This window comes from Stenella coeruleoalba, assembly GCF_951394435.1.
Source record: "Stenella coeruleoalba genome assembly, chromosome: 14".
Lineage (NCBI taxonomy): Eukaryota > Metazoa > Chordata > Mammalia > Artiodactyla > Delphinidae > Stenella > Stenella coeruleoalba.
The window spans coordinates 38,709,542-38,737,201 of NC_137160.1; the positions used below are offsets into that span (position 1 = coordinate 38,709,542).

Sequence of the window (27,660 nt, forward strand, 5' to 3'; positions counted from 1 at the left end):
GTCACAACTACTGAAGCCTGCATACCTAGAGCCCGTGCTCCACAACAAGAGAAGCCACCGCAATGAGAAGCTTGCGTACCACAACAAAGAGTAGCCCCCACTTGCCGCAACTAGAGAAAGCCCGCGTGCAGCAACAAAGACCCAACAGAGCCAAAAATAAATACATTAATTAATTAAAAACAAAACAAAACACAGCCATGCACATTCTTTTATACATTGACATACATAAGGCTTTTTCCACACTATAGTGGCAGACTTAGATAATTAAGACAGAAACCATGTGTCTCACAGAGGCTAAATATTTTCCATCTGGCCCTTTACAGAAAAAGTTTGTCAACCCCTGATATAGAAAAACAAAAGAATGACAAACACAAAATTCAGGATAGAGATTACCAAAAAAGATGCTATGCTATAATAAGGGAAGGATACATCTCTACAGACAGACACTACCTCAGACTGCAAGGAAGTCTGAGACTCTTCCTAGTCAATCTTTCTTTCTTTCTCCTCTCACAGTTGCCAGACTTGTAGTGAAATTTTAAGTCTCTCCTTGAATTACAATAGCATCATGGTAATTCAATGGGGAAAAGAATGGTCCGCTTAATAAATGATACTGGACCAACAGACTATCAGTATGGAAAAGTGAACTTGCTATAAAGTTTGTTGCATTTTTAAATCTCTTTAGAAGACAGTTGAAATAAAAGGAATCCAAACTGAAAAGGGGTATGTAAAACTATCTCTATTCACAGATGGCATGATCTTATATATAGAAAATTGTAAGGAATTTACCAAAAAACTATTAGATTAGAACTAATAAATGAATTTAGAAAGGTAGCAGGATAAAAAATCAACTGTTTCTGGACACTAGCAGTGAAAAATCCAAAAATGAAATTAAGAAGACAATTCCGTTAATAGTAGTACCAAAAGGAATAAAACACAATACTTGAAAATAAATTTAACAAAAGGAGTATAAGGCATGTACACTGAAAACTATAAAACATCACTGAAAGAAATTAAAGAAGACCTAAATAAATAGAAAGACATTTTACACACCATATTCAAGGACTGGAAGACTTAATAGTATTAAGTTGAGAGTACTCTCCAAATCGATCTAAAGACTCAACACAACATAGGGGTGGGGGAGTAGGAAATACAAACTGTGGGGTGTAAGACAGGCTCAAGGATGTATTGTACAACACGAGGAATACAGCCAGTATTTTGTAATAACTGTAAATGGAAAGTAACCTTTAAAACTTGAATTAAAAAATTTTAAAAATTAAGAAAAAAAGATTCCCAATCTCCTAATTTATGAGATTAACATATACACAGTACTATATATATATATATAAAACAGATAACCATCAAGGACCTACTGTATAGCACAGGGAACTAGACTCAATATTTTGTAATAACCTATAAGGGAAAAGAATCTGAAAAAGAAAAAATATATATACACATATATAATATATAGGTATATATATAATATATACATAAAAAACTGAATCACTGTACTATACACCTGAAACTAACTTAACATTGTAAATCAACTATACTTGAATTAAAAACTTTTTAAAATTTTTTTTAAAAGATTCAACACAGGGCTTCCCTGGTGGCACAGTGGTTGAGAATCTGCCTGCTAATACAGGGGACACGGGTTCGAGCCCTGGTCTGGGAAGATCCCACATGCCGCGGAGCAACTAGGCCTGTGAGCCACAACTACTGAGCCTGCGCGTCTGGAGCCTGTGCTCCGCAACAAGAGAGGCCACGACAGTGAGAGGCCTGCGCACCACGATGAACAGTGACCCTCGCTTGCCACAACTAGAGAAAGCCCTCGCACAGAAACGAAGACCCAACAAAGACAAAAATAAAAATAAATAAATTAAAAGAAGGTTCAACATTAAAAAAAAAAAGATTTAACACAATTGCTACTGAAATCCAAGTTGACTTTTGTGCGGAAATTGACAAGTTGATTCTATAATTCTTATGGAAATGCAAAAGACCCAGAATAGCCAGAACAACCTTGAAAAGGAAGAACAAACTTGGAGTATTTACACTTCCTGATTCCAGGACTTACTGCAAAGCTACAGTATACTAAAGCAGTGTGGTACTGCGATTAAAATAGAAATATACATCAATGGAATAGAACTGAGATTACAGAAACAAACACATTTATGATTAACAGATTTTCAACAAGGGTGGCAAGACAATCAAAGGAGAAAGAATGGTCTTTGCAACAAATGACGCTGGGACAACTGGAAATCCACATGCAAAAGAATGAAGTTGGGTCACTACCCATAGCATGTACAGAAATTACATCAAAATGGATCAAAGCCTAAATGTAATATCTAAAATTATAGAACTCCTAGATATTGGTATAAATCTTTGAGACCTTGGTTTAGTCAATGATTTCTTAGATATGACAGCAAATAAATAATTAAATAAATAAAAGGAAAACACTGATAAGCTGGACTTCATCGAAATTTAAAACTTTCAAGCTCCAAAGGACACCAATAAGAAAGTGAAAAGAGGATTTCACTTGTGGCACAGTGGTTAAGAATCTGCCTGCCAATGCAGGGGACACGGATTCGAGCCCTGGTCTGGGAAGATCCCACATGCCGCAGAGCAACAAAGTCCATGTGCCACAACTACTGAGCCTGCGCTCTAGAGCCAGCAAGCCACGACTACTGAAGCCCCCTTGCCTAGAGCCTGTGCTTCGTCCACAACAAGAGTAGCCCGCACAACACAACGAAGAGTAAGCCCCCATTTACCACAACTAGAGAAAGCCCACGCACAGCAGTGAAGACCCAATGCAGCTAAAAATAAAAATAATAAATAAATAAATTTTATTTAAAAAAATCAAGAAAGTGAAAAGACAATTCACAAAATTGGAGAAAATATCTGCAAATCATATATATGACAAGGAACTTGGAGATGGAATCTATAAAGAACTCTTACAACTCATCAATAAGAAGACAACCCAATTGAAAAAGATCTGGATAGACATTTCTCTAAAGAACACATACAAATGGCCAAGAAGCACATAAAGAGATGATCATTATTGGCCGTTAGGAAAATACAAATCAAAACCACAATGAGATACCACTTCACACTCACTATGACAATTATAAATAAAAAAGATGGATATAAAGTGTTGGTGAGAATGTGGAGAATCTGGAATCCTCATACATTGCTGGTGGAATGTAAAATGGTATCGCTACTTTGGTAGTTCATCAAAAGGTTAAACAGAGAATTACTATATGACCCAGAAATTCTACTTCTAGGTGTATACACAAGAAAATTGAAAACATACATCCACACAAAAACTTGTACATGAATGCTGACAGCAATATTATTGATAATAGCCAAAAACTGTAACAACCCAAATGTCCTTCAACTGGTGGTTAAACAAAATACGTATTGAGCCATAAAAAGAAATGAAGTAAAGATACATGATACAACATAGATGAAACTTGAAATCACTATACTTAATGAAAAAAGCCAGTCACAAAAGGCCACATGTTACATTATTCCAGTTATATGAAATGTCCAGAACAGACAAATACAGAGACTAAAAGCAGATTAGTGGTTGCCAAGAGCTGATATGAATGGGGAATAGTTTCTGTTCACTATAAAATACACAAACTATTATATGAAAAAATACTTTCAATTTTTGATAAGAACTTGCAAATTCAACTATTCACATCCTAGTGTGAAGTGTACACACTGGGGATATAAGTAACATAGGCAGGCTTTTTGAGCTAATCACAGTTAAATCCTGTAGATAACTAAACGTAAAACAGTTGACCCTTAAACAACATGGGTTTGAACTGCACAAGTCTACTTACAAGCAGATTTTTTTTCAATAAATATATTGCAAAACTTTTTGGAGATTTACAACAATTTGAATAAGCTTGCAGACGAACCACAGAGCCTAAGAAATATTTTTTAAAAATTAAGAAAAAAGGTGTGGCATGAATGCGTAAAGTGTATGTAAATATACATATAACATTCAAAATATGTGTTAATTGACTATTTATGTTATCAGTAAGGCTTTCATTCAACAGTAGGCTATTAGTAAAGTTTTGGGGAGCCAAAAGGTATACGCAAATATTCAACTGCCCGGAGTTCAACACCCCTAACACCTGTGTTGATCAAGGGTCAACTGTAATTAGTAACAAACTAGACATTGAAAATTTCAATATCTGAACATAAACCAGGGACTGAAAAACATTTTTTATATAGAATTCGATAGCAAATGATTTTGGCTTTGTGAGCATTCATCTTTACAGCGCCTCTGCCATTGTAATACGAAAGTGGCAATAACATAACACTAAAAGACTGAGAGTGGCTGTGTTCCAGTAACACTTTACTCACAAAACAGGAAGAAGCAGATTTGGCCTACAGGTCATAGATTGCCAAACCCTGAGTTAAACTCTGGTTGGGGAGACAAAATATAACAAAAAGTAAAGTGAAATAAACCAATCAGATAGAGCATATACCAAAGGAATGTACAGACACTATTAAAGAGGCGAAGAAAGACAAAGGAGAAATCAATGACTGAGCTATAGAAATAAAGTCTTTATGATATTATTTGCCAAACGAAGGAAATAATAACAATAATAATACAGGCTAATTTTGTTTTAATAAAGCATTTTCTTATATACAAAGGTTTATCCACCATCAACTAACAAATTCACATGAACAAAAGTCACAAAGGACACCTAATAAAAGAAAAAAATTGTCAATTTGATTTACTAACTCCACACAGATCAGGATTTAAGTCTTTGGAGACATACTAAGACAATAAATGTTTCTTAACTAAGGCTTAAAGCAAGCCTGGACATTTTGGAACAAAATGAGTAACACACATTTTATATTCATACTAAGCAAAGCATCCTAGAATCCTCTGTATCTTTAAAAATGCTTGTAGATCATCTAATGTTCTTTCAAGGGCTCCTCTACCCTTATCTATCAGTTATTGGTCAGCATAAAAAAATGACTTACTGGTTAGCATTTATAAAGACTGGAGAATAAGGAAAAAAAAAAAAAACAGAAAAAGAAAAAAAGAAATTACTGACCTGTTCATCTACTGAATCCCCTGCACCTTTTAAAGACTCCATGGAGACTGAAGTAGCAGTCACCCTGGAAGTCTTAAGTTTAACATCAGCTTTTGGATTCACCATCTTGTGTCTTGATCTGATATTTCCTCCTGTAGAAATTCCTAAGGATTTCCATCAAACAAGATTTCAAAATTATATCTTTTCATTCTCTTAAACCCTCCCCCCATCAACCTCTTCCTTGATATCCTCTACTTATGGCACTTGATGGGGAAATCTCTTACTTTATAAACTTCATTTTAAGGCTCTGTTACTAAATAATGAATCATGAAAAGATGATGTTTTGCATGCAAAGATTCAACTGAAGTATTTTTAAATGGGGATGTGAACATCCGTAAGTCACATTAAAACCAATAAACTACAACATACCATACATACCTTAACTTATTGAAAATTAAAAATCTGATTCTTCACACAATTAGGATGCCTCCAGTGGTTCAGTTTTACTACTCATCTCTTAACAACCAGTAAGTAAGCTTTAAAGTCTATTACATAAACACTATATAAAGAAGTTTTCACATTTTTTTGAAATATAAAATTTAAACTATTATTTGTAATATGACAAGAAAAGAATCTCTTGCTCTTTAACACATGAATGAAGTATTCTGTAAATTCATCAAAAGCTGACTTGCCCAGCCAGCCCCTAAAATAAGGCAGTATTTCAAACCTTAGTGGGGTCATACCAAACATTAAAAAAAAAAAAAAAAAAATTAGGTTCTGATGAACTGTTCTGCATCTACTTATACCTGCAAAGTTATCCTAATGTTTTTATTTTCTCCTAACTCTTAAGAAGCAAAGGAAGTTTACCAAATTAATGCATAAAATCATACCTGGAACATACACTACTGACTGTTCTTCATCAGAAACTATGCAGGAAGACATAAAGGAAAATACTAGAAAAGATTATCCAACATCCAAACATTGCTGTTCTGTATTTCTGTTATAATTTGTAATTTGTTTTGACCTGGGAGTTTATAACTAGCTTTTAAAAACAAAACTAGAAAGCACCATAATTAAAATAAATGTAGCAAAATTAATAATCTTTTAAAGTTAATCTTTATACATTCACAACTATCTGCTTTGTAAAAATTTTGGAAGGCCTTGTTCCATAAAAGTTTTATCCATGCTTATTCCCAAGTGAGATACACTACAAATTAGTTTCCTTTCATTTTCTTTCCTTTCGTAAACAAGGAGTTAAATACTCCATTTTGCTCATCATCGGTGAATGACAAGTTATTTTAGGCATGAATTTGTAATTTCAAAGGGAGCTTTAGCTTTTAATTTTAAAGTAAGCTTTAGCATTGACATATATACAGTACCAAATGTAAAATGGATAGCTAGCGGGAAGCTGCTGCATAGCACAGGGAGATCAGCTCTGATGCTTTGTGAGGACCTGGAGGGGTGGGATAGGGAGGATGGGAAGAGGCTCAAGAGGGAGGGGATATGGGGATATATGTATACTTATAGCTGATTCACTTTGTTGTACAACAGAAACTAACACAACATTGTAAAGCAATTATACTCCAAAAAAGATATATTAAAAAAAAAAGAATCTGTAATTTCAAAGTGAGCTTCAGCTTTGAAGAACAAACACTGTTTGGGGGCAAGTCAATCATGCCAACACAAAAAACATTTTTTATTCTTCTGCAGTATATTCATGAAATGCCTCAAGAAGCCCTACTATTTAACAAGTTGAAGAAATTTAAGACAAAAAGGACTATTCTGAATTTCAAAAGGAGAAATTCAGAAAGGCTAGAACACTGCTATAGAAAGGGAACCAATATAATAAGAAAGTTTACTTTCCAGAAATAAAATTTTATTCAGAACTATATCTAAATCCAGGTATGTCCACCATTTGATAACCTTCTATTACACTTCCAGGAAGTAAGTGTCTAAACAATTTTTTTCAAATGATCTAGAAAATACTAAAGTTTTGTTACTTTATAAAACACTTTCTTTTCCAAAATTTGTAGACAAACCAATTATTAACTATTTCCTCCTGGGAAAAGGCTGGAATAAAACAGTGGATTAATAACATGTTAAAAAATCAATATATTTCAGTTCAGAATCAATTCTAGTAATGGAATCTTTTCAAGGAATGCTGATTGGAAATGCCTAGAATCCCTATGGAACACAAAGATGGTGCTTACTGTCTGAACTGCCAGGTGGTTTCTAACAGCTCTCTGCAGCACTATCACAGCTTCAAGCTTTTGGCTGATAGGGCCTCTAAAAACTTTAAATTCCCTTACACATCAGGGATGGAGCTTAGAAAATCTTAGGAGGCACATAAGACAAGTAAACAAGCAAAAACTTAGACCCCACAAGTCCAAGGAAATTGACTGCAACTAACACTGGAGCAGAGAGAGAATTTCTAAATTCACTGACATACAATCCAAAAAAAAATCCTTACAAAATGAAATTGTGCACGCTCTTTAACAGCAGATTCATTTTTTACATCCCTTGGGACTGCACACACTGCAGGTGCTCAATAAATGTTTAATCATTTGCTGTTGGAAATATACACATGGGAGAAAGTACCCAGCGGAAAAAAGTCAAGATGACCCAGGACATGCTCCATACGGCAGTGTCTTCAACTAGAGTATAAAGTAGTGATGAATTTGCAGAACATTCTCCATCTCCAAGGATGACGTATGGAAAGACTGACATAACAGAGTCCTGGAAAACATACTACACTTCTCTGGATCATTCACAAAGGAGCCTGCTCAACAGCTGGAAGAGACCAGCCACTAAGGACCCCACTCAGCTGCACCTTGATTTGGAAGCTCATCAAGTATTTTACACTTTCTCCTCTCTTCTCAAACCAGATGCCACTTCCCCCATCCTTACTCTAAGCTAATAACTTTGCTTCCTACTTCTTTAAGAAAAACCAACTGTAGAAGCCTTCCACAAGCTTCTGTTTGCAGATCACATGATACTACATATAGAAAACCCTAACGACTCCACCAAAAAACTGTTAGAACGAATAAATAAATTCAGTTTGTTTATAAACAAAAGTTGTAGGATACAAAATCAATATATAAAAATCTGTTGCATTTCTATACAAGAATAACCAACTATCAGAAAGACAAATTAGGAAAATAATCCAATTTACAAATGCATCAAAAAAGAATAAAATATCTAGGAATAAACTTAACCAAGGAGGTGAAAGACCTATCCACTGAAAACTATAAGACATTGATAAAAGAAAATGAAGAAAACACAAATAGATATTCCATGCTCATGAATTGAAAGAATATTGTTAAAATGTCCATAAAGCAATCTACAGATTCAATGCAATCTCTATCAAAATTCCAATGCCATTTTTCACAGAAATAGAACAAACAATCCTAAAATTTGTATGGAACCACAAAAGACCCCAATTAGACAAAGCAATTTTGAGAAAGAAGAATAAAGCTGGAGGTATCACACTTCCTGGTTTCAAAATATTACAAAGCTATAGTTATCAAAACAGTACAGTACTAGCATAAAAACAGACACAAAAGACCCCCATGATAGCTACACTTTTCCTGCTTTATTTTTCTCCATGGCACCTGTAATCACTGGACATATAATATTATTTTACTTATTCATGAACTCATCTCATTTCACTAAAATGTAAGCAGCAAGCGGGTGAAGATTTGCATCGTTTTGTTCAATGTTGTATCACCTAAGGTCAAAGCATGCCTGGCTCATGGTAAACCATCTATGAACGAATGAAATTGATATTTATTTAATCCTATGAGGCACTGTCCAACAACTCAGTGTTATCCTTCTCTTTTTGTCCTATTCAAAATATGCACACAAAACCCACTAGCTACATCCATGCCAAATTTCTTTTCAAGTATAAAAACGCTAAATAAACAGACCTTAACAAAAGTTTTTATAAATAAGACAGAAATATTTGAAATTGCCTCCATCCAACCTATCCTTTCTAATCATTTGTAATCTATCTTCAGCTCTTTATCTTAAGAACCCAAATATTTACCTTCTTCAAATACAAAGATTCCCAACAAATATATATATTTTATGGCAAAGTCAAAGAGACACAATATATACGAAATGTATATTGGACCTCTTATTGGGTTCTATGTGCCACCTTAGTTCTACTTGGTTCATTTGGAAGTGCCTCAATAAGACAAGTACAGCAAAATTATAAAGAGTCTTTAATGCCCAAGTTTCCGGAATTAAAGTAGTAATGAGAAACCCAAGGCAGAAGTGGTAGAGAGAAATAAGTATACCTACCCTAACCAGGATCTCAAGAAAATAAACTTAGTACTTCCCACTCTACCCTAACCTTATGAGTTTGAATCACTTACCAACAACGTGCGTATTATTACTAACCACAACTATTTTCCTGACTAGTGTATTATTTTAACATCAACGTAAAGTCTCTATTTTTAATTAAAAACTCAATGGCAGAGATTATAGCTACTCCAATGTTTTGACCAGGTCCTTTACGGTTCTAACTAACATCAAGTTCATAATATTGTTAATGATAATACACTTGAGTGCACTTCAGCAAATTTAGATACTGAAGAAACACTAACTTCTTTTGATATTACCAGGAGCTATAATGAAGGAGGAAAGCAGTTTATGGCCGAAGGGGCATATTCTACTTGCAGATTTAAGCCATAAATGACAACATGGCATACTCATTGTTTACACATTGGGTATAAAGACATACCTTGTGCAAAACAGCACTGCTGAATCATATTGTGCAGGAGATACATAACTCATAAGAACAACAGTATGAAAAAGGTGATATTCAGTCACAGATGATCTGTCCTCAGATGATGGAAACATCCAGGACTAGGAAATCGCTCAATCATATTTCTCTAATTGCTTAGGTGAAACACTGAAAATCTTTCAATAGTGTGAAAATAATACCAGATTATAGGTGCGTAATTTTTGGTCTTTTTCTATTGAAAGTTCTAATTATAAATGCTTTGGGGTGGTCTGGGAAGTCATCATTGTGACAAGAAAAGAGATTAAGATCAAAAGACACGTGACTAAATCAAATGATTGATAATTATTGTTATGCTTTTTAGCAAAGATTCAGTAACAAATTTATATTTGACATTGCTTTTATGTCCTATAGAGATTAAAATGAAAATATCTGAGTCTGGATATTAATTGGTCATTATGTGGAATAGGAAGGGTGATAGTGGTAACCTTGCAATTCCTTTCAAGCATCTGAATTTCTACAGAATGTAATCATCACCATTTTCCCCATATAATTTCAACTCCCCACTTTGAATGGGAAGATTAGTATTTTACATAAATGTTTAGAGTAAGGGAGAGTGTAAGAGAAAAGGAAGGCTATGTGACTTCTATATGAAATAGGGAGTAATATGACTGCACGAATAACTGAGAGTACAGGGTTGCTAAGACCAGGAGCATAGATTTAGTTTACATACCTATTAACTTAATCAGACCCACTGCAACAGACTGTCTCCCCTCCCCACGCCCCACACACATTCTATATCACAACAATATTCTTACATATTCTGTATCAGCACAATAGCATTGGTTATACAGAAAGTTAAGGAATAATAACCAAAGCCACATGGATGGTTATGAAAATGATTACACTAAAGAAGCACATTATAAGCTAATAATCTTCAAATATCTCTATCACAAAATTCTAACAATGCAGAGGTAATGTTTCATGAGAAAGTATGACTCATCCCAATTTCCTAACTTCCTAATTCAGCCCACTTGTTCCCAGTGTACATATTCTACTGATAGGTAAAGAAAAAAATATTTTATTTGCACAGTGCATCAGTGTGCTTTTATCCACCGTGTACACGATTTCACTTGATTCCCACCGACCTATCACACACAAGTGTAATTATGTTTAGAAAGTGCATAACACTAAACACGGAGCAACAAGAAATGCAAAAATGTCCCACTCTCCACGGCATGACACTTTAATCCTAGTAATTCAACAAGGGTAACTGATAATACAACTTTCTAAGTTTTACTGAGAGCTAAGCAGAATGTGCAAAGAAAGATTCTGCCAAAGTTAAGAGCAATGCTTCCAACAATGCCATCACCAATCCTAGTAAACAGACAAAAAGACTTGCCTCTGCGGGCACCCAATACACTGAATGCCTTCCTTTCAGGTAACACTCCTCTAACATGAAACAAATTATCAGAACCAAAGATCAGCCTAGAACAGTCTACCTAACACAGGGAAAGAACCAGTTTTGTCAGACATCTCATCATAGATACTAATCTGGGAATACTACCGCAAGGATAAAAGCGCCACAGCTTCTCTACCATAAAACAACCCAAGAACTTCAGTCCTGCTAGTGGGACCCGCAATCTACATGCAAATCAACACCACTTCCAGGCCCTAAAATCTGCATCGCGTCCTATTCCATAATCATCATCACCAGATCATGTCCGCGTGAAACCAAGTCCACACTTCTCCAAAGATCTCAGTATGAAAATAAATCACCACTGACAGGCCTTCTAAGTCCGACAAGGTCCTCACTTACTCTTAACAACGCAGACTGAGGACACTCCTAAACCAAGACAAAAAGCTCTTGTACCACCCAACACCATGCACTCCTCCACAAGCTCATTCCGAAGAGACTAGGCCGGCCGGAGGTCATCCCGGGCAGAGGGACCCTTCCAGCCCCAGGAGAGGCCAAGACTCTAGGCCATCTTTCCAGAGCTCACCGCCAAGGAGGGCTGGGAAACATCTGTGCCGAGTCCCCACGCCTGAACTCCAGCCTGGAGACAGTGCAGGCTCTCTGACACCTAATACCCAAGCAAGAGCATAGCCCAGCACCCGGACGGCGGCCGGACGGGACGGCCCCGCCACCGGGGTCCGCGGCAAGCTTCTTCCCTGCACTCCGCGTCCCTCGCGACCGTTCGCCGCACCGGGTAAAGCGCCGGCGCCCCCTGCCAGGCGGGCAAAGGATACAGTCGCGGCTCCAGAACGCCGCCGCGCCGAGTCGGGAGGGGCCCTCCACATCCGCCATCTTGAAACAACCGCCACTCGGGGCGTCCCGCCGAGGCCGTCCAACCCCGGCCTCCAGGCCCGGTCCCGATTGGCCGCACTGCGCAGAGGCCCGCCCCCGCTTACGCAGCCGGCCCCGGCGGGGCGGGAGGGTCCGGGCGGCGGAGTCGCCGTGTCCCGGCGGCGTGGTGTGGAGCCCCCGCCGGGGCGGCGGGAACGAGCGCCTCGTAGAACTGCTACTCCCAGAGCAGCCCGGGCCCCCCATCTCCGCCCAGCCGCGCTCTCAGGCTCCGAGCACTACAACTCCCGGCATGCCGTGAACTTGACGGCCGCGCCTCCCGGGCGGAGTCCGGCCCTCCCGGCCGCCCGGCTCCCCCGCCCTGTCCCAGCCGCTCCTCAGACCGCGCGCGGAGCTGGGATGCAAGCCATGGAGGAGACACCGCCCCCGTTGCTGGGCAGCAACAAGCCGCACCTGGAGAAGCTGACCTTGGGGGTCACCCGCATCCTAGGTGAGTGGGACGGGGGGGCCGTGGGGGCCACTGCGGGACGAGGGGTGTGCCGTGGAAGCACGGAGGGAAGGCAAGAGCCGGACCCTGTAGGCCAGTGGGCATTGCGGCTGTAACTTCCGTTGTTAAGGGGGAAATTGGGGAATGGGGTGCTTGACTAGGCCGGGGAAGGGTTTGCGTGGAGTGTGGATACAGAGATGTGAAGCTCGAAGGTCTCCCCACCCGAAGTCCCACAACAGGGCCCAAGAAGGTCGGGCATAGATGTTCAAAGGGGAGGCAGCAGGCACCTGACAGTTGGGGGGTTGGCTGTCCCGAGAGGCCTTCTTGGCCTCTGGTAGCAGAGAGAGCTGGGGGAATGTTGCAGCCAACCTCCCAGGGTACCAATTCCCATGCGCCTCCCCGTACATGGTACCTGAAGTGGTCCAGAGGAATCAAGGCTGGCACCATTGAATGAATGGGTGGTTTTCCTTTACTAACCTTTAATAAGCACTAACCTTTACTTAGTACCCACCGCTATGTTACATGCTGGGGCAACAATAAAATAAAATGAAATGAAACACAAACACAGTTCAGTAATCTGTTATCGCTCAGAAGTAGCACACAGGAGGAGGTGATTGACCTTACCTGGAGAGTTAAGAAATACGTCCCACGGGAGATGATGCTAAATTTTGAAAGACAAATGGGAGTTAGCCAGATAACTAAGGAGGAAGGCAATCTAAGCAGGTCGGAACAGTATGCTTCAGTGCCTTCCCATCGCATTCATAATAGAATCCAAATTCTGTACCATGGCCCACAAGTCGGCTATAATTTGCCCTCATCTGTCTTTCTGACGTTATTTTCACTCTGGCTTTGCCGCAGTAGCCTCCTTGTACCATTAGCACACTAAGCTTATTCCCACTTAAAGGCTTTTGCGATTTACTAGACCTTGCATCTGGAATTCTCTTCCTGTCAATGTCTGTCTCCGACTTCATTCAGATCTCTGATTGAATATCATGAGCTCAGAGAAACCTTTCCTGAATATAGTCTTAATAACACCCTTCCCTATTGCTCTGTTCCCTTAACCCACTTTTTTTTTTTATCCTCACGGCTTTGTCACTACTTGAAATTATATATTTTACTTGAAATTATATATTTATTTGGTTGGTTTTTTTGTCTGTCTTTTTTTCTGTAGTAGAGGTCCATGAGAATAGGAACTTTGTATTGCTCTTCCCTGTATTCCCCAGTGCCTAAGACAGTAAATGAGGCATGAAACATCCTGATGTGTTTGGGAGAAGTGATAGATTTTAGAAATGAAATTATAGAGTAGGGCAAGGAGAGGTCTAATCATCAAGATCACCCATATCCTATCTCCTCATTCTTATCCAAACTTCTGCCCTGTTGCTTCTTGTACTCCTGGGCTTAGGCAGGTCTTGCTATTCCACAGGCATGCTTCATTAGTATCTTTATAAGTCTAGGAAGTTTTCTCTAAACAAGAAGTTATTTTCTTTTGATAAATGTTTAATCCACTTAAGTCAAGCCAACTAAATTTCCCTTAAGCTGTCAGCTCGATTTAAAGACCTAAATAATTAAGTGACTGTAAACATTTTAAATTTCATTTATGCATTTAATATATTCTATCTATTAAGCATTTCACATGTCTGGCAAACTGGTAATAGCTACAAGTCAAAAACTACGTGAGGAATTAACTGACTCTGTTAAACTTTTAGGAAATCTAGCCTCCTGTAAACAGTCTATTTATAAACTTAATCAAAACCTAATAATTTCAAGTTAAAAAGCACAAGTCGAAAATCATTTGCAGATACCTCAGAAATGTTGGGGGTTTGGTTCCAGACCACTGCAATAAAGTGGATATCCTAATAAAGTGAGCCACACAAATTTTTGGTTTCCCAGTCCATATAAAAGTTATGATTACACTATACTGTAGTCTATTAAGTGTGCAATAGCATTGTGTCTAAAATAAATGTATATACCTTAAAAAAACTTTATTGCTAAAAAATGCTAAATATCATCTGACAATGCAGGGTTGCCACAAACCTTCAATTTGTAAAAAACACAATACCTGAGAAAAACAATTTTACTGCACAAAAAAGTGCAGTAAAATGAGTATGCCTGTATATTATTTTTTCACATTTGTTTTTTGTTTGAAAAGATAATATATTAAGGGGATTTTTTTTAAAACAAGGCAGCTGAAGTCAGTGGTGGGTGTATGGTAAACAACCTCCCTAAAAGATATGAAATGACTCCACAATTGCATTTTTATCCAAAACCAAACTCTCAGCATTGCTTAAAGACAGAGAATACCATCTGTTCAGAATGGCCGAATAAAAAGAGAAAAAGCAACAAATCACAGGGCCAGACCCTAATTGTTCCTGCCACACTCCCTCACTACTAGAAGGCTCTGTGACAAGCAGACAGACCCATGAAGAGGCTAGTTGGAACAATCAACAGAAACTAGAAACTAGCGTCACTAACCTAGAAATCTTTTTAAACAGCGCAATAATGCAAAATGAAGGAGAGAAAAGTAAAACCCATAGAGAACTAATGCTAAAATCAGGAAATAAAATGTCCAACAGACAGCTGAGGAAAACTCTTAACCAAAAACCAACTGTGAAGCAGAAGACAATGGTAAGTCTAAACTCCAGACAAAATTAAAATACATGAACAAGTATAGAAAATTCAATGAAAGAAAGTGTGAACCAAGGATATAATATCTAGCCAAACTGTCTTTAAAATAAAAGAACTTAGGGAATTCTATACCCATGAACCCTTCCTGAGGAATCTACTGGAGGATAGATTTCATCAAATCAGATATAGCTTGGGAAACCTTCAGCAAAAAAACTGATGCTGAGCATCATTTTCATACAGACACATACACGTGAACATACATAAATACATACACATAAGACTAAAGCAAAGGTGGGAGAAGAGTGGAAGAATGATGTACCAGTTGTTATCTATTATGACAAATTAAAAGGGCATTTGAAAGGGTATAAGTACAATGTAACTGGTGGGCAGATTTCTTAGATGACCTCCAATGCCACCTACCTGTGTATAATACTTTACTCTTGAAAATGGGCAGGACCTGTGAAGATGATGAATGTCATTCTACGGCTTAGGTTACATTATATGACAAAGGCAGAGATTTTTTGGTGTATGTAATTGAAGTACCTAATCAGTTGACTTTGACTTAAAAGGGACATTATCCTAGGTAGGCCTGACCTAATCAGGTGAGCATTCTAAAAGAGGGTATAGAAGTCAGACAGATTTCCTCCTGGCTTTGAAAAAGTAAGCTGCCATGTTGTGAGAGATCCTAGGAGAGGACCAATAGCAAGGAACTGCTAGTGGCTTCTAGGAGCTGAGAGCAGCCTCCTAGCTCATGGTCATCAAGAGAACAGGATCCTCAGTCCTACCACTGCTAAGTGTGGTAATTTGTTATGCAGCATAGAAAACTAGTACATATTTTATTACCTGGAAGTGGGTGCTTCTGTAACATATACCTAAATGGAAGTGTCTTTGGAACTGGGAAGTGGCTGGAGGCTGGAGGAACTTTCAGGAACTTGATAGAGAAAGTCAAAATCACCATGAAAAGACTGTAATAGAAATCTGGACTATAACAATATGGAGAATACTGCTGGTGAGGACTCAGAAGGAAATAGCATAATGGCAGAAATAAATCCTACCTTATTAGTAGTTACATTTAATGTAAATAAATTAGACACTCCCATGAGAAGGCAGAAATTGACATAAGATTTTAGAAAAACAAAAACATGATTCAAATATACCCAGTCTACAAGAGACACATTTTGTATTTAAAGACACAAATAGTTAAAAGTGAAAAGATGGGGGAAAAATATACCATGCAACTAGAACCCAAAGTAGAGCTTGAGTGGCTATACTAATATCAGGCAAAATAATCTTTAAAACAAAGTTCATTATTAGAAACAAAGGAGGAGGGCTTCCCTGGTGGCGCAGTGGTTGAGAGTCCGCCTGCTGATGCAGGGGACACGGGTTCGTGCCCCGGTCCGGGAAGATCCCACATGCCGCGGAGCGGCTGGGCCCGTGAGCCATGGCCGCTGAGCCCGTGCGTCCGGAGCCTGTGCTCCGCAACGGGAGAGGCCACAACAGTGAGAGGCCCGCGTACAGCAAAAAAAAAAAAAAAGAAACAAAGGAGGACAGTTCATAATGATAATAGGTGTCAATGCTCAGAAAGGCAAAACATTTATAATCTATGTGTACCTACAAAGGCCCAAAATACATGAAGCAAAAACTGACAGACTTGAAAGGAGAAGTAGACAATTCAACAATAATAGTTTGATACTTAAATGCCCTACTTATAACAATGGATAAAACACCTAAGCAGGAAGTCAACAGGGAAATAGTAAACTTAAGCAACACTGTAAATCGACTATACCTAACAGACATCCATAGAACACTTTACCCTAAAAGAGTAGAATAAAAATTCTTCTCAAGTATACATGGAGTAACCTCAAGAATAAACCATATGTTTGACAAGCTGAAATAAATTTTAAAGGATTGATGTCATACAAAGTGTTCTCTGATGATAGAACACATCCAAACTGTGGGATAGAGTGAAAACATAAAAACAAATCAGACTTCCTCAATCTGATAAAGGGCATCTATGAAAAATCCATGGCTAACATTATACTCAATGGTGAAAAACTGTATGATTTACCATTAAAATCAGGAAAAAGGCAAATATTCATGGGATCCCCAGCACCACACCAGGTTTGACAGTTCACTAGGAGGATTACAGGACAGACAGTCATGTGATTTATTACAGCAGAAACAAAGGGAAAGGTGCATGTGGGGAAATCAAGGAAACCAGATGTAAGTTTTCTCTCAGTGAAATCACATGGGACACAATTGTTCCAGCAACGTGTGACAACACATCTGAAATGTTGTCTACTAGGGAAGCTTATTTGAGCCCAGAAGTCCAGACCTGTTATTGGAAATCCATCATTCAGACATCCTCTACCTAGTATGTACCAAATTTGAGACTCCCAGCGGAAAGCTTGTGTTCAGCATAAACCATATTGTAACAACAGGTAGGTACAATGAGCCATTCTTTTTTTTTTTTAAATAAAGTGAGCCATTCTTACCAGGCAATGGTGGGAACCCTCCTGAAATCCAAATTCCCAGATGCCAGCCAAGAACCAACCTTACAAGCAGGCCTTTCTAAATATTGCAGTCTCAGGCATGCTGTGTTCACTCTTTTTTGCACATAAGAACTCTCCTCTTACAACTTCTATTCAGCATTTTACTGGAGATTCTAGTCAGAACAATTAGACAAGAAAATGAAATAAAGACATACAATTTGGAAAGAAAGAAGTAAAGAGCTATTTGCAGGTAACATCCTCTTGTATATTAAAAAAGTCCTAAGAAATCCACCAAAAAAAGGGGAAAAAACCCTACACATTAGCAATGAACAATCCAAAAATAAAATTACAGAAACAATTCAATTTACAATTGGGTCAAAACAGTAAAATACTTAGTAAAAAGTTAAATTAACAGAAGTAAGGAGTGAACGAGCACATTAACAGAAGTGCATGACTTGTACACTGGAAACTACAACACAATATATAAAGAAGGAGCACCTAAATAAATTGGAAGACATCTCATGTTTATGGTTTGGAAGTCTTAATACTGTTAGAATCCCATACTCCCCAAATTGATCTAAATCTACAATCCCTATGAAAATGTCAGCTGCCTCTTTTGCAGAAATTGACAAATAACCCAGTCCTAAAATTAATATGGAAATGAAGGACACCCAGAATAGCCAAAACAATCTTGGAAAAGAGGAACAAAAATTAGAGGACTTAAACTTCACTATTTGAAAATTTACTACACTTGGGATAATGAAAATGTTCTGCAGATGAATAGTGGTAATAGTTGCACAACAATGTGAGTGTACTTAACTGTACACTTCAAAATAGTTAATATGGCAAATTTTATGTATATTTTACTATGATAAAAAAATTTACTCCAAAGCTACAATAGTCTTTACTGTGGCACTGGCATAAAGATAGAAATATAGATCAATGGAATAGGATTGAGACTCCAAAACTAAACTAACACATTTATGGTCCACTGATTTTCAACAAGGATGGCTGTACAACTCAGTGGGGGGAAAACAATCTTTTCAACAAATTGTTTTGTGACAACTAGATAGCCACATGCGAAAGAATGAAGTTGGACTCCTACCTCAATTCAAATACAAAAATTAACTCAAAATGGATCTTAGATATAAATGTAAGTGCTAAAACATAGACCTTGGATTCATTTTTAATGACTTTGGATTAGGCAATAGATTCTTAGATCTGATGCCAAAAGTACAAGAAACAAACAAACAAAATAGATAAATTGGACTTCATCAAAATTAAAGATGTTTGTGCTTTTAAGGATACCATCAAGAAAGTGAAAAGACATCCACAGAAAAGGAGAGACTTTTTGCAGATCACATATACAATGAGGGACTTATGGGTGGAATCTATGAAGCTCAACAAAAAAAGTCAAATAACCCAATTTAAAAGGATCTGAATAGATAAACATTTGTCCAAAGAAGACATACAAAGGCCAATAAGCATGTGTAAAGATGGTCATCATTGATCATTAGGGAAATTCAAATCAAAACCACGGTGAAATACCACTTCACACCCACTAGAATGCCCATAATCAGAAAGACTGACCTAAGTGTTGGTAAGGAAGTGGAGAAACTGGAACACACACATACACCACAGGTGGGAATGTAAAATGGCACTCTCACTTTGGAAAACAGTTTGTCACTTCCTCAAAAAGTTAAACATAGTTACCATATGACCTAGCAGTTCCACTTCTGGTTATATACCCAAGAGAAATGAAAACATTTACATGCAAAAATATGTACACAAATGTTCTTAGAAGCATTATGTGTAATAAAGTAGAAACAGTCCAAATGTCCATCAACTGATGAATGGGTCTAAAAAATGTGGTATATCTATACAATAGAAAATGTTGGCAATAGTAAGGAGTAAAGTACTGATACATGCTACAATATGGATGAACCTTGAAAACTAAATGAAAGAAGAGTTATGAAGCCCATGTGTTGTGTGATTTCATTTATATGATCTATAGTAGGCAAATCTATAGAGACTTAAAGTGAATTAGTGATTGCCAGAGGATGCTGGAAATGGGAAAGGGTACAAGGTTACTTTTTCAGGAAAGGACACATAACTCTGTGACTATACTAAGAACCACTGAATTATATACTTTAAAAGGGTGAAATTTATGGTATGTGAGTTATATCTCAATAAGGCTTTTTTTTTAAATAAAAAGGAATCCTAAAAACAGCCCTCCAAGATTTCCTGCACCAGGACTGTGAAACTGATGAGATATAACACCTGTGATTTGTTGTGTTAAATGGCAAAAGGGAGATTATCCAGGTGAGCCTAATCTAATCACATGAGCCCTTTACAACATGCTGTTAACAGAAGGGGGAGTCAAAGAGATTTGAAACATGAAAGATTTGTTATGCTGTTGCTGCCTTGAAGGTGGATGGGAACACATGGGAAAGACTACAGCTGAGAGTGGCCCCAGGTGACAGCAAGCAACGAATGGAGACTTCATTGCTACAACCACAAGGAGTTGAATTCTGCCAGTAACAGGAATGGAAGATGACCTGGAGCACCAGATGAAAACAGAACAGCTGACACCTGAGCAGTCAGTGCACCTGGCTTATGGACTTCAGCCTCAGCAGAGAATCCAGTCATGCTGTGCCAGACTTCTGAGCTACAGAACTGTGACCTAGGTGTTGTTTAAAGCTGCTAATTTGTGGCAATTTATCATGCATCAGTAGAAAATGATACATTCCCCCAAATATTTTAAAGAGAGGAACGAATGATACCCATCTCGAAAAGAAATATGTGTAATATAATACGTATAATTATAAAATATTAAGATAAAGCTGAGACCAGACATATCCCTCACAGCAACAAATATGAATGGGCTTAAGTCACCTAGTAATAGAAAAAGATTTTAAATCTAGCTTACAAAACCCAACTTTTTGCCGTTTCCCAAAACTAAAACAACTAAAGCAAACTAATTCAGAAATATTAAAAATGAAGAGATGGATACATGTTTTGGGGTCCCACAACTGTCCACAAGTTCAGTGATTCACTAGAAGGACTTACAGGATGCAGACAGGACTCCCAGCTATAGTTTATTATATCAGTCAGCTGGTGCCTGGGAATCTGACCTTTGACATATCAGGTGGCATCTAGAGGAAGCATGTATAGGCTTCTGCAGTTTTCCCTGCTGCGAGTGGTCGCATAGAATACACTCCTTCCTTAAGCAGTGAAGTGCTGCAATATGTTTGCAGTGTTTCTGCCCAGAGAAGCTTGCCTAAGACTCAAATTCCAGAGATTTTACTGGGGCCTGGTCAGGTAGGCAAAACAACCAGCCACAGCTATTGTTACCAACCCTTTGAGTTAGGCCCCAACAAGGGTCCTTCTGCGCAGTATCCTTAGAGCCAATAGAACGAGACTGAGTTTGGTTCAGAAGCACAGGAAAGTTTTATTCTTTGGTCAAAGAATGGAAAGGTGCCAGCTCACACTCTAGAGTCCAGCTCTCCCTCACAGGCTGTGGGTGGGGCTGCTTTGTAGGGTTCTAGTCAGTGGGGAGGGAAGCGGGTAGAGTTCTCACACGGCAGCACAGCTGTGCTGTTTGCGCTCCAGATCGCAGTGCCAGGCATAGCCTCTCTGCCCACGGCCCACCAAGGCCATCTTGAGTTGAGGTGTTACACACAGAGCTGCACACAGTCCATTGAGGTGTCTGCACAGCCATTTTGCACCAGGAGCTCTGGTCTGAGGTGCTGGGTGCGGAGGCCTCTGCACACAGTACACTATGAACAAGTGAAACAAGATGAAGCACAAAGGAAAAAGAAAAAGGTTAGACTTTATTACCCAGATTCTATTTTTTATTTCCTGGGAATTGTTAATTCTGGCTTTGCGGGTGACAAACCCCTCCTCTGGTTTTTGTCCTGCTCCATTCTTGAGGGGCGCTAAGGGGTGCAGGTCTGTCTTCTGTAACTACTTCCTGCTGCTTTCAGGCATTGTCATCACCCCGGGTGGAGGAGTGGAAGTCCCCAGCTGCCTTTAGATCTGTGTGGTTGTACCTAGGCCTTGGCCCTGTTTGTAGCCCTGAGCAACCACCATTTGTCTAACTTTTTGGAGACAAAGGACTTCAGACAGTTTAAGATACATGGCCTAAGAGAACAGTGGTTACATGTCAAATGACAAGAGAATAATGGTGATATGTCAAATTTTTCCTAAAAATGAAAATATCTTGGTCTTTGGCCTGTGGGCAAGTCTGCCCTGATGTCAAGGCTCAGTGCCAGGGCTGCGTCTCCCTGGTCATGCTTTTGTTGTTTTACAGGAGAAAAGCTTAGGGTCTTAGAGAGGATCACACGAGTAGTCAGGGGGGCCGTTGCCCCATGTTGTGTCTCTGCAGGTTGGGGCTCGGGGGTCTCTTCCCTTGAGTGCAGAGTCCCCGTGGAGTGATCCCTGCAACTTCAGGGCAGAGTGGGTGGTTAGGCTCACCAAGTGGATTCTGTCCCACTTAGCCGGGAGCTGATCTTGCAGCTGCTGTTTTTTGAGATTTTTAGGTTCACCCAGGCTCCTGGCCAGCAGGGGTGGAGGGCCAGGTCAGTGGGTGTGGGCAGCACCTGGTCACCATCTTCTGTGACAGCTTTCATTATTTCTCCTACCTGGAGGGCATGCTTGAGTTGTTCCATTTCAAGGGGGCTAAGGTGTCCCTTCTCTTGGACTTGGGGAATGGGTCTACCATACATGAGTTCAAATGGACTTAACTTTGATTACCCCTTGGGGTAACCACATGCAGAGCAGGGCTATCGAAAGCAACTTAATCCAGTGTTCTTGAGCTTCCTAACATAGCTTGGCTCAGGCTGATTGGACCTTGAGTTTCAGGGTCTGATTGGATCTCTGTCCTTGATGATTGGGGTCTCCAGACTGAGTGCAAGGTCCGTTTTATGCCCAGGGCACTCATTACCGCCTTCGTCACTTGAGACACAAATGCTGTACCATTATTGCTTTGCAGGGATCTTGGGAGCCCAAACCTGGCGATTATATCTTTTAGTAATGCCTTAGCCACTTCAGCTGCCATTTCAGTTCTAGCAGGGAATGCTTCTATCCACTCAGAAATTGTGTCCACTAGCACCAAGAGATACCTGAAATTGCCCAGTACTCTTGGCATGACGGTGAAATTAATCTGCCAGTCTTCTCCAGGATATGTCCCTCTGGTCTGAATGGGCCTGATCTGGGGGCCTCTGGAGGGTCTGGTTTGGGGGGTTGTTCATTGTGCAGATGGGGCATGTCTCATCTATCCGACTGATTATACTTTTCATGCCAGGAGTTACCATGAGCTTAACTAACCAATTATATAGGGCTTCCTTCCTGTAGTGAGTCTTTTGATGAGCCTCTCTGATGGCTTGACAAGCTATAGTTTGAGAAAAGAAGTATTGACCATGTTCATTAGCTAGCCACCCATGGCCTCCTAGGTCTCTGTTGAAGCCCAATTTTCAGTCTTTGTCTAATTTTGTAGATTTTGTACAGTCTTTGTGTAGATTGGGGAATAATTGGATGGATCTGGCCTTTGAGGTATGAGGGGTAGTTGACAAGTTACAGTTTCTAGGACCACCCTTTTGGCAGTTGCATCCGCTTTGTTTCCCTTTATTACCTCTGTATTCCCTTTTGGTGAGACCTACGATGAATCACTGCCACCTTTTTTGGAAGCTGTACTCCTCCTACGAGCTTCAATATGCTTAAGCCACGTTTCTTCCCTGCAGTAAGCATACCTTGTTCCTTCCAGATAGCCCTGGCTGTGGGTAGGATGGCATACACATACCTGGGAATCTGTGTAAACATTTAAGATTTTCCCTGTCCCGTGCTCTAGGGCTCAGGTGAGGGCTATCAACTCCACCTTTTGGGCGGAAGTCCCAGTGGGGGGATGGGGGTGGGTAGCTTCTCACTTCTATGACTTGGGTGTGGGAGGTTACTGCATGTCCCACCAGCCTTTTCTCCTCTCCCATAAAACTACTCCTGTCTGTGAGCCATTCCTCTTTGGCATTTGGGAGAGGCTCACTTCCTGGGTCGGGGCAACTGGAATAGATTGTGTCTGTGGTTTCTATACGATCATGCTCCAGGGGCCCTGTTTCTGTGGGTAGCAGGGTGGCAGGATTTAGTGTGTGACAGGTTTTTGTGGTAGCCAATGGGTTGTCTAAAGGCATAGCCTGAACTTGAATCAACCTTCCAGGGGATAACTATTCTGTTCCCTTAGAACTTCCTAAAACCTGAACCTGGTGTGGAGTCAAGCTGAAATGTCAGGTGCAGCTGCTTTGCACTAGGAACTCTGTTCTGAGGTGCCAGTACAAGGCCTCTGCGCAGTACCCTATTAAGGAAGTGAAACTAGACCAAGGCGAAAGGAAATAAAAAAGATTAGACTTTACCTTATTTTCCAGATTCTATGTTTATTTCCTGGGAATTGTCAATGAGCTTTGCCCATGACACTATGGAAATTTTAGACTCCCAAAAGGATAGCAAATGTTTATTGGTTTAACCAAAGATGGGCAAAACAGCCTTATCAATGTAGAACACGTGCAAAGGCCAGATTACGAGGCACCAGCTACAGGTGAACCCTACAAGCTGGTCCTTCTAAAGATATTAACCTCAGGTTGGCTATGTGCAGTCCACCCTACTCCACCCCCAGCCCTCCAGATGCCTCACCTTCAAGCCCTGGCTTCATGTATTCTTCTTACCCAATTCTTTGATTTGTGTAATAAACTGTTAACTTGTTCTCTTTGAATAATCTTATGTAGTCTTAAGTTTTATTTTCTGACTCTAAAGGCCTTCAGTGTCATATCTTGGATTCCAAAACCTCTCACACTTTTTGTCTGGTTCCGTGGCCACAATTTTTAAATCATATAAATGACCACTTCCTCTGACCTGCACACATTCACTTGTCCTGAAAGTGAATCTACAGATGCAAATTGTCTGTGTCTATCAGGGTTCTTAGTGGCAGACCATAGAATACATAGCTAGTTTAAGGCTAGAAGTACACTCTAGCTAGTTAAGGCAGAAGGGGCCTGATTAAGGGGCATTAGCCCATAAAATCATTGGAAGATTAAGCGGAACAGATTCTAAGCTGAGAACCAAACTGAAAAGGGGATGCTAAGTGGGGCGTACCTGCAGCTAGTGTGGTTAGGAAGCTGCAGAATTGAGAAATTGCTGCTGCTTCTGCCACACGACAACTCCCAACCCCATGAGATCAAAACACCTTTGCAACTATGACTGTGAAAAGAGCCAGTCTCCCCATTTGCCCCTCTACCTCACCTGCTCATTCCCTCCTTCCAGGTTTTATGGGAGTGGTTTTCCCTGCAGAAAGCTTGGCCTCCAGTGGGTGCCTAGCTGCAGTGGAATCTGGGAAATGTAGTCTTTAGCCAGCCAGTCTCTAAAATACAGGAAAGCACACTGGAAGGAGCAGGAGTAGGTGTTAATTAAGCCAATCCGCAGGAATGGCCATGTCATCCTTCAAGGCCCATATCAACTGTGCATAGTTTGTGACAGCAGGTCCTCATGGAGTACCTCAGGGATTATTGACTCAGCGACTGTTTTCTACTAGGCAGTCTGTTCCAGTTATTTATTCCTGGGTAACAAACCACCCCAAAACAGTGGTTTGAAACAACAGTTTACTGTCTCTCCCAGTCCTGTGGGTTGACTAGGCCCAGGTGGGACTATTCTCATTTCGAGTCTCTCAGGTGTATGCAATGAGATAGCAGATGGGGCTGGAATTATCTGATGGCTCAACTAGGCTGGAAGTCCAAGATGGCTTCTGCACTCACATGTCCGGCCCCTCCGTGCTCCTCAGCATGGCCTCTCTGTCCAGAAGAGTAGCTTGGATTTAGTATGTGATGGCCCAGAGCAAAAAGAGGAAACGGGAACCTGCCAGTCCTCTTGAAGTCCAAAACTTGCATGGTGTCTCTTCGCCATATTTTGTTGGTCAGGGCAGTCACAGGCTAACCCCTGTTAACGTCTCTTCACAGAGGCAGAGAAATAGACTTCACCTTTCATTGGAGAACTGGTGTGGGCAGGGAGTGAAGGAAGGAAGTGATAGCACCCAACTTTGGAGTAGGCTACCACAGAGAGTTTTCATCTGTGGCATGTCATAGTTACCTAGAGCAGACTGTGCTGTGTCTGAAGACCTGACCATCATATCTTCATTCAGTATTTCATTTCATACTCTGCCATACAGATTATTCCAGCCAGGCAGCTCACAAATGCTTGTCATTGGTCACAAAGGCAGGAGAGTAGGGATGGCTATATCTAGTCAGATACTACTTCTCATGTGGCATATTAATAAACCAAACACAACTTGTTATTGCTATTGCTTTCTAAACATCCTCATGATGTTTTTGGTTATCTGTAGTATTATGATTTATAATAAACATATATTTAGACTTCATCCCTGTTTCAGGCAGAGTTCCTAAAACCCCTCGAATTTCCTAAGTGGTAGGAGAGAATAATGTGTCTTTTGTTATGTTAATTAGGTGACTTGGAAAGTTCTTGGGTAACCTAAAGATGGGGCTGGTTCCCAAGGGAACCAACCAGGATTAGAGGGTTGGAACTTTCACTCCCCCACCTGATTTCCAGGGAGGGGAGAGAGGCTGGAGGTTGAGTCATTTGCCAACGGACCAGTTATTTAATCAAGTGTGCCTATGTAATGAAGCCTCCGTAAAAAACCAAAAGGAGAGGGTGCAGAGAGCTTCCAGACTGGTTAGCCAGACACTTCCTCATGCCACTGTGCCAGGCCCCAAACTCAACGAGGACAGAAGCCCCTTTGTTCAGGACCTTGCCCTATGTATCTTATCTCCCTGTTGATCTGTAATATCCTTTATAATAAACCAGCAACCTGGTGGGTAAAGGGGTTTCCTGACTTCTCTAGCAAACTTATCAAACCCAAGGAGGGGATCACAGGAACCCCTGATTTATAGCCAGTCTGTCAGAAGCACAGGTAACACCCTGGACCTGCAATTAGCATCTGAAGTAAGGGCAGGTTTGTGGGACTGAGCTCTTAACCTGTGGGATCTGATGCCTTCTCCTGGTAGATAGCGTCAGGATTGTGTTGAATTGTAGGACACCCAGCTGGCGTCTGAGAATTGCTTGGTGGTGAGGGGAGAACTTCCCTTCATGTTGGAATTAGCTACTAAGGCAACATGGTAGCAAAAGCATTAGGCTTGGTATCTGAGGCTGTGGTCAGAGATTTAGTTCTGTGAGATTAGTATCGCTGAGCCTGTTTCCTTATCTTTAAAATAAAGTCACGATGCCTGCTTCACACAATTGTTGAAAGAGTAAATGAGATAACTTATACCAGTTCCCAGAAGTAGAGCATTATACAAATGGAATTTATTGTTCGTCCCTCTCTTCCTCATCCCCAGCACCTCCTCCTTACCAGTGCTGAAGTATTGGGTGGCGGGGTCTCTGTAGCAGGTACTTCCTAAGCAACTTGTTATATGAAAGTTCTTAAAGTCAGTATGTTGACCAGTTGTCCTATCCTGGAGGTGTTCAAAGGTTGAAAGTGAAATGTTCTCATCTGAAGTGTATCACAGCAGTTCTGTCTGAGCCTGTAGCCCCTCCACGTAGGTCTGTTATAAACTGAAGAAGGGTGTGTTGTGTCTGTCTCAGCTTATTGATAGTGATGCTGTTGGCTAGGAATACCTGAGGCACTCACCTAGGTCTGTACTACTTGGATGAGCTCTACAGACATTTCCCTGACTGGAGCTGAGGTTGTGGCTGGACCAGCCATTGTGGTTTTTATTATGATTGAAGATACACCTCAGCAACAACTGTCAGGGAACTTTGAAAAAAAAATTTTTATTACGCACGGGTCCTGGAGGATACATGGTATGCCCAGGGCCACACAGCCAGGTAGCTGGGAGTGAGCAAGCAGAGCTGGGTCTTTGTCTTTATTAGGGTCCAAGGACTTGGTGTCTAGGGTTTTGTGG

At 40.0% G+C, this 27,660-nt stretch overlaps 2 protein-coding genes across 6 annotated transcripts in view; one reads left to right on the top strand and one right to left on the bottom strand.

Moving 5' to 3' along the window:
* Positions 1–12,349, bottom strand: part of KIAA1328 — a gene marked incomplete at its 5' end in the record, with an annotated part of 384,225 nt that extends 371,876 nt beyond the window's left edge. For 2 of the 4 annotated variants that reach the window (XM_079942020.1, XM_079942019.1), the window contains 3 exons: positions 5,076–5,218; positions 5,945–5,980; positions 12,049–12,349. In XM_079942020.1, the coding sequence (XP_079798146.1) occupies positions 5,076–5,218; positions 5,945–5,980; positions 12,049–12,349 (480 nt within the window). Of the gene's footprint in view, positions 1–5,075; positions 5,447–5,944; positions 5,981–11,801; positions 12,004–12,048 lie in introns of those variants that run through there. The other 2 variants (XM_079942021.1, XM_079942022.1) reach the window with 2 other exon arrangements.
* Positions 12,350–12,374: 25 nt separating this feature from the next.
* Positions 12,375–27,660, top strand: part of TPGS2 (tubulin polyglutamylase complex subunit 2) — a 59,413-nt gene continuing 44,127 nt past the window's right edge. The window contains exon 1 of one of the 2 annotated variants that reach the window (XR_013831205.1): positions 12,375–12,593. Coding sequence is in view for 1 of the 2 variants with exons in the window: in XM_079942023.1 (XP_079798149.1) it covers positions 12,503–12,593 (91 nt within the window). In the remaining variant the exon portion in view is untranslated. The remainder of the gene's footprint in view (positions 12,594–27,660) is intronic. The other variant, XM_079942023.1, reaches the window with a different exon arrangement.